The sequence below is a fragment of the Vanellus vanellus genome, assembly GCF_965231255.1.
Source record: "Vanellus vanellus genome assembly, chromosome: 1".
Classification (NCBI taxonomy): Eukaryota; Metazoa; Chordata; class Aves; order Charadriiformes; family Charadriidae; genus Vanellus; species Vanellus vanellus.
Window position 1 is genome coordinate 210579858 of NC_138905.1, and position 8003 is coordinate 210587860.

Consider the following 8003-nt stretch of genomic DNA (forward strand, 5'->3'; position numbering starts at 1 on the left):
TCGGAGGAGGTTTCAGGATCCTCTTCCTCCGATCCACACAAATACTCTTCTTGGTTCCTGCTCGCAGTCACTGACATTGCTCTTTATCCATCTATTTTTTTTGCCAGTGGTGTCCTTTAGGTTAAATAGCTTTCTCCCTGAGTCATTCCCACAAACTTGCAGCGTACAAAGGAGCCTGGGATAAGGACAGAACAAAAATAGTACAAAGACTGTACAGTACTCTCTAACTGAGAATGCAGGCATTGAACTCTATAGTATGGATTTCAAGTTTCCAGAGCTTTTCCATTTTTTTCTAATGCAGGCAAAAATCCATAGGCTAAGGATCCGCAGTACTTCATCTGATCCGTGTGAAGAACTGCTCATGATAACCCTACGCTGAACAGAGCCTTTGCATTATTATCTTAAGCGTCATGTCTAAAGGAGAAAGAAACCAAACCTTCTTCCCACCAGAATATATATTAAAATTATGAGCCTTCCGTTATTAAATCATTACACGCAATTTATATTCAGCCACTTTTAAAACGCAGAAATTTAATAACAGTATTATACACAGAAGTGCTAACAAGATAATTGCCTTCAGTTCCTGCTCCCAGATGGCTGAGCTCAGACTTAGAACAGGGGAAAAATCACGGTAACGGCCGATGGCGTTGTGCCATCACCTCGAAAACAGCCCCAAAATATTACAAACTGCAGGGGGTGGGACATGTCCCAGGGGGTGGGACATGTCACTGGCAGGGACCCCGTACCCACCCCAGGTAGCCATCCCCAGGGGGAGTCCTCCCCTAGTAGTGCCTCCCAGTTTCTGCAGGACACAGGAGCCCAGACCAGGTCCCTGGGTGGACCCAGGTGCCTCCTGCCCTCTGGACACCCACGTGTCACCCCTCAGCCCAGCAGGGACTTTGCCAAAATACCTGCATACAAAACACACATTGAGGGGGGAAGGCAGACGCAGAACAGCTTTTTAATGCCTTCAGTTGTTTAGGTCTTAAATGGAGACTGAATTTCACTAAGCGCATTTTTATTCATTAAATTAAAATAAATTAATAAAATATCATCATTTTCCAGCCTGAGCCTTGACCATTGGAGTTACTGTTGTCTAAAGCACATTTATATTTGGGCTAACCATTATGGTCAGAGCAGACGAACCCAAATATTGCTCAATCATTTAATCCCACGCTATGTTTTCCCGAGATGCGGCACCCTCCTATGGATCATCCTGCTCCTGCAAAGGCGCTGCCTCGACGCGTGCCGACCATCGTGGCCTGGCTCAGGCAAGAAGGACCCACTACACCTTCAAGATGTGGTACAGACACGCGTGGGGAAAGGCACAGCCGCACAGCGTGGTGGGACACGTCGGGGCTGTGGCAAGGCCACCGCGAGGCAGTGACAAGCGGGCAGGCCAGCAAAGGCTGCAGGACCCGCTGCTGCACCGAGAACGGGCTTTACTGCGAGGCAAAACTCTGCTCTCACCCGCGCTGGTCCAAATCCGGAGTGATTTCACAGCCTTCTACAGAATTACTCCAAATTTACACCCACAGTAGCATCCCACCTGCTGAAAAAGTCATTTAAAGGACCAAAAAAAACCCCAGATACACTTCTTAAATGCAACATGTCAATAAAAAAGTTGGCCTAATGATTTTTTTCACAGAGGTGATGTTGTTCTTGTTGTTATTACTATTAATTTATATTTACTTCCGTCTAGTTCTACTTCTGCCCTGAGCCAAAGGCAGGCTGTTCCATTTAAAAATTCAGGACACAAATGGGAACCAGATTACATCTATCCCAAAGCTGCCAAAAAGCAATTGCTGTATGAAACCAAAAATCCTCCTGGGATTTTTCCCAAATCCGCAAAATATTCCCGAGCACTAAAGTTTCCGCTGGGACTATTACATTAGCAGATAGTCTCTGTGCGAAAACCCGAGCATGCAGCCATCCTCCTAATAGTTTCCAGGACAAGGAGGCTGCACAAGGCACGTACTCCCACCTTAGCACTGAAAAACATCCATACCAGATCCGGCCTTTAAAGTGAGTTATACTCCTATCAGTGTAAAAAAAAAAAAAAAAAAAAAAAAAATGCACTGGGGAGCGTCAGGCTTTCGTTTCCTGAAGGAAAGCTGTAGTGGTCAGCAGTAACATCTCCACGTCGCCCCGAAACCTCCATGTGCATCCCCAGAGCCCAGCTGAGCCTGACCCCATGGGCAGCCCTGTGCACATCCCTCCCAGAGCTGCTGCTGGGATCCCTACAAACCCCCTTCGTTGTCCCTGCGCTGGAGAAATGCAACGCCTTTAGCTCTGTGCCGGCTGTTCCTCGCAGAAGAGCTCTTGCGAGGAGCACCGGAGCTGTCTCCGGGCATCACTCCCTCCATCCAGGATGCTGATGTCTGGAGAGTTTGGTCCACATCGCTGTGTGGGGCCAAGACCCCGGGAACGGCCCCTATGCCCATCCACGATGCCGCAGGTGCATGGAAATGAAAAATAAGCGAAAGCAACCACTGATCCTGTGGGAATCAGAACTTCGGAGGGACAGCACGTACCTGTGTGGGGCAAAGCTGCCCTCCTCCAGCAGCCGAGTGCTTTCCAAAAGAAAAGGGAAAGTGAAGCTCCCCCTGCCAAACACTGGCAGAGAGCAAAGGGGAGTGATAGAGATCAGCACAGAGGAGAAGGAGGAGGGACATGCAGGTGACTGGGGGGGGGGTGTCCCACCGGCCCCACACAGCCTGGGAAACGGGGGGGGGGCGGGACATCCCTACCTATTTAACAACCTAAAATCAGGCCCCCAACTTCATCCCCTCAGGCCACGGCTCGGGTCAGGGTTGGGGATGTGGAAGGCCGGGCAGGATGCGGCCCCCCCATGCGGGGCCACGGCACATACCCAGCGCAGCCCCCAAGGGGGTATTATTACGGGCTGTCACCCACCCGATATTCCCTGCCCTCACCCCTCAGGCATTTCTTCATAAGGTATTTATAGAACACTTTTAAGAGCTTTTCTAGCCATTAGCAATGACTACATAGACATATAAAAATATATATATTAATGTATATATTATATATACACATATAAAAATATATAAATACGTAGTACACTTTAGATTTATATAGATATATGTAGTCATATATAGCTACATATATTCTTATATCTCTCGACATATATGTAAACATATATAAAATATTTATCTACATATATTTATATATGTAAGTCAACACATACATAAATACATACATACAAAAATATATATCTTCATGCACACCCGTAAGCAGGAACGGCACTGCCAGCTAATTGCGCACGGGAAAAATCAAGGGACTCCACACCTTCACGGCGACCCCTCTTTCAGAAGGCTTTTAGGCTTATTTTTATACAAAAAAAAGACAAACCCCCAGCTCAGTGGATGCCCGATAAGGGCCTTGCAGATGCCTCAGCGGGGAGATCTGGGTCTCCGGCGGGCGGGCGGGCGGGCAGCAGCGGGGCACTCCGCAGGCGGCTGCTCACCGCTCCCGGGACGTGGGACGTCGTTCACACAGAACCAGGAAAGGGGGAAAAAAAAAACAAAAAACCTCTCTTTCCACCAAAAGAGGAAAAAGACCAAGCAGCCACCTTCCTGTATTTTAAAACTATGAATCACAAAACCTGGCAGGAGGATTCGAATTAAATTCATCACTTTTTTTTTTTTTTTTGCCCTCTCTACTTTGAATGCTTTATTTTTTTATTGTTTTATTTTTTTGCTTTAAACGGGAGTTTATCTTTGTTCTCCCTGCCGGGGGTAGGAAGGTTAAACATAAAAAAAAGTTCCCTCTCACCATCCCCCTCCCAACAACAACGTGAGAAAACGCTCTCCCGGCCTGGGCGGCCCTTCCTGCGGGTCACCCCGCCGCCGGGGCCGCCCGCCCGGGGCTGCTCCCCCGGACGCCCCCGCCCCACCGGGTGGCGGCGGCGGCAGGGCAGGGACCCTGCGGGGACAAGCCCGGCGCTGGGCGACCCCGAAGCCATCGCCACCGCGGAAACACCAGCGAGTCCAGCGGGAAATATCACCGCTGGGCTACCCGCCGCCGGCCTCGCTCTTTCCCCGGGAAAACCGGAGGCGGGTCCCGTCCCCGTCCGTCCTCCCCCCCCCGCCAACGCCCGACACTGTCCTCCGTCAAAACAAACGGCGAACGGCCCGGTTTGACGGGCGGCTGCCCCGGTGCTGAGCCGGGGCTCGCACACCCGCAGGGTTTTGCCTTTCCGGAGCGGAGAAAATTCGCAGAAAGTACTCGTGGAGGAGGGCTGAGGGTGGAGAAACATGGAGTATCCCGCGGCCGGGCGGGCTGGGCTGGGCTGGGCTGGGCTGCTCGGCCCTAACGGTGCAGCGGGGCGGGGGGAAGGATGAACTCGCCCCCGTTACCAACGCGGGTGGGGTTTCCACGCAGCCCGGTGCGCTGGCTCCAGGGGACCGCGGAGGGCTGCCCAGGCCTCCCCGCATCCTCCCCGGGGAGCAGAGTGCCGGCTCCCGGGGGACCGGCGGGGCACCACCCCGGGGTGCAGCGGGGCAGGTCGCCGGGCAGCGGCGGAGCAGGTCCCGGGGGAGCGGCGGGGCACATCCCCGGGGGAGCGGCAGGGAACATCCCCGGGGTGCAGCGGGTGGGCTCCCGGGGGGACAGCGGGTCACCTCCCCGGGCAGCGGCATGCCCAGCCCGGCCCGACACTCCACGCAGCGGTCGCTCCACGACCGGGCGGGTTACGAGCAGGGACAACCCGCACCGGTACACCCGTGCACCCCGGTACACCCCCCGGTACACACGTGGACAAAGGCACACGCGCTCCCACGCAGACACACACGTATACGCAGACACGCCATACCACCCCCCTTCGCCGCCGCCGCCGTTACCTCCGGCTCCGCGCCCCGCCGCCCCCGGCAGCACCTTGGCCATCCGCGCCGCTCCCCGCCGCCCCCAGGCGCGCACCGCCGGGCGGGGCGGGGCGGGGCGGGGCCGGCAGCGAGGCGGGGGCGTGGCCAGATGCTAGGGGCGGGGTAGGGGTGTGGCCAAGGGGGGCGGGGCGGGGCCAGGCACCTCCCGAAGGAGGCGTCGGTGGGGGCAGATGGCCGCAAGTGGCTCACCACCGAGGCTGTGGGGCCGGAACGCTCAGGGGGAGCCCGAGCTCCCCCCCCCCCCCCCAGGCTGGGCCACGGGCTTTGCGGGAGCTTTGCAACCCCAAACTGGAGCCACCCAAGACACCTGGGTGCGCCCAGGGGTGAGCCTGTGCAGCAGCACGGCATCCCCACCTCATGTTTGGGACCTGAGTCCCATCCTAGATACCCACACGGGCTCCCCATGTCCCACCCCAAGCCTCGCAGGCAATGTGCAGTTGATAGGAGTTACCCCGAGTCCAAGCCTGTACGTTGACCTCCCAGTCTCCCAGGGCTCTGGCTGCCTTCCCTCTGCGCCCGGAGGAGCGAGTGGCTGTTGGGCAAGTGACTGGGCTGTAGCCAGCCAGTGCGGAGCTGACACAGCCCCCCATTCTTAAATGCAGCCCCCCATTCTTAAAGGCAGCCCCTTTCTCCTCCTGTCCACCTGCTTCATCCCAGATTTTCACATGAGCAGCAGATGCACCCATCCCTTGACATCAACATGTCCAATGGCCAATGCTGGTCACAAGCACCGTGATAACAGGAACACAGGACATATGTCAGCTCAGGGTTTCGTTGTGCTTTGGCGCACCCACTCCATGGAATGCGTTTTCATTAGGGCTGGAGCCACGGCTTCGTCTCCCCTGCCCACCTCAGCCCCGCTGCCTGGCAGTGGGGACAGCACGGGACATCTCCTTGGATCTTTGCGCCGTACTTTATTCCCCTCCTTTTGGGGCCATGTGGGCACAAATTGGGTTCAGCAGTCCCTCTACATCCTTTTCCCAACACTGCCCCACAGGGCAGACCTCTTTTCACATGAGTGGCACTGCCGGCACACTGTTTGGGTTTCCCCATCTCATCGCTCCAGCCTCCTTCAGTCCAGCAAGATGCCCAGCGGTGCCAGGATTATCCTTTCCACTTGCACTCATTTCTCCCAACTCTTAACACACAGACAAGATTTTCAGGCCCGAGGGGTGGGTCTGCCTCCCAAAACACTGCACCAAAGGGGTAAAAGCAGGTGGAAACGCAGCAACAGGCTGAAGAGGAATGTGCCCAGCGCCGCCGCAGCCCTGTAAAGGGGCACAGCAAGACGGGAGCTGTCATGGTGCCATCACTGCAGGGCTGGATGGACACAGCGGGGACTCCTGGCAGCTCCAGGTGCTGGGACCATGCTGTGAATTGCAGCAGTCTGAGGCGTTGCTTTTTCAAATCGCAAACCCCAGCCTTGCTCAATGTTGCTTAGGTGTATGCAAGAGAAAGGGAAAGTATAGGGTACGGAAAAGGGGGAAAGGAGGAAAAAGTATTGATGGTGAAACCAGGTTCCTCGGTTCCTGCATCCACGTGTCTCCCACGGCAGCGGTTGCTGCAGAACTACATTTCCCATGTGAGCTGAGCATCCTCAGAGGTGGCCTTCCCTCCGTGTCCGTGCTGGCATGCAAGGCAAAGTGACAGTTGGGTGCTGTCCCTGCGAGTGTCTCTCTAAAGCTTTGAAACTGAGGCAGCTATTAGCTGTCTCCCTGAGGTCACCTAATACAGGCTGGGGTTACGCTCCAGCAGCAGAGAAGAGAATTGCAGGTACTCTGCTGTTTCAGGGGGAGGAAAGGGGAACCATCGCATCCTTGGCCTTCTCAGGGGAAAAACCACAGGGTTAGGGGTGCCAGACTTGGATGAAAGAGGGATGTTCACTTCCCTTGTCTCCTGCAGATACCCTGAGCATCTTGGAGCAAGTTAAGCCCAAATTCAGGTTTTTGAATGCCTAAATCCTCTGCAAAATTATGGGGAACCTTGAGGATAGGTACCGTTAGGCACCTCAGTCCCCTGGAGAATGTGGCCTTCGGTTTTTCAGATTGTGTATCTGCCCTCTCCTATCATCTCCTCCGGAGATAAATTTTGGCTTTCCTTATAGACACAGGCAAACCATACCTGCTCAGCTGTAAATGAAGGTGAAATTTTGCCCTCGGCTTGTTGTAACCCAGTTCCAAATGGCAATTCAAGTGCTACTTACTGTCATGCTCCAACTTTATCATTTGGTTGGGCAAAATGGGAGACGTTATTATTTTGGTTTTTCTGCATCACAGTCTGTGTGTCACGGGGGATGGGGTGATTCCAGTGCAATCCGGCTGTACGGCCCGCAGCCGAGCAGATCCAGCCTGTCCAAGGGCTTATTTTGTTTCTCGTTCTGGCCTCACAGTCTGTGCTTCCCTTTTACCTATTGCTGAGTGATGATATGTGATGATTTCGATGATAGAAGAACAAATATATCAAGAAAAGGATTATCTGCTGTCTTGTCTTTCAGTAGCATCGCAAGGACCTCAATGAACCATGCTGTTGCATTTCCAAGGAAAACAGCATTTTTTCTGCCTAGGTAAAAGTATAATTTCTCTTTTCCCCCACCATTATTCATTTCCTGGTGTATGTTTCCAAGTGATTTTCAAAGCCTTTTACCTGTTCCACTCTATTTTCATTTGATAAACTAAGGCTGGCAGATTGGAGAGGGAGTTCTCTAATCCCTCTGGGGTTTGATACACCTGATAACCACTGGCGAGCTGTGTCTGCTCAGGAGGGCAAGGCAACCACCGCTCGAGCTTCTCCACTTTGCAGCTCCAGTAATTTTTTATATATATACACACTAATATATATAGAAATAAAATATTAAATGTGTTGTTCCCATAGTGGATTTCAGAATAGCTCCACTATTTTTATATATATATATATATATATGTAAATATATATTTTTATATTTTTTATGTTATTCCCCCACTGGATTTGGAGAAGAAAGAAGTTCATCCATCCAACCCTTTTGGTCCTAACCTGCTCATCTGGGACCAAGTGCCACCACAACTCCAGTTGTCAGGTCAGCAGAGCGGAGCTGACAGTGCCATCTCGCTTCACTACCTCCCT

General features: G+C 53.3%; 1 protein-coding gene across 1 annotated transcript in view; it reads right to left on the bottom strand.

Annotated features, from left to right (window-relative positions):
• Positions 1-4940, bottom strand: part of AMOTL1 (angiomotin like 1) — a 58272-nt gene extending 53332 nt beyond the window's left edge. Inside the window, exon 1 of the mRNA XM_082486781.1 lies at positions 4863-4940. Coding sequence (XP_082342907.1) covers positions 4863-4905 — 43 coding nt within the window. The 5' untranslated portion in view covers positions 4906-4940. The remainder of the gene's footprint in view (positions 1-4862) is intronic.
• Positions 4941-8003: the final 3063 nt, after the last annotated feature.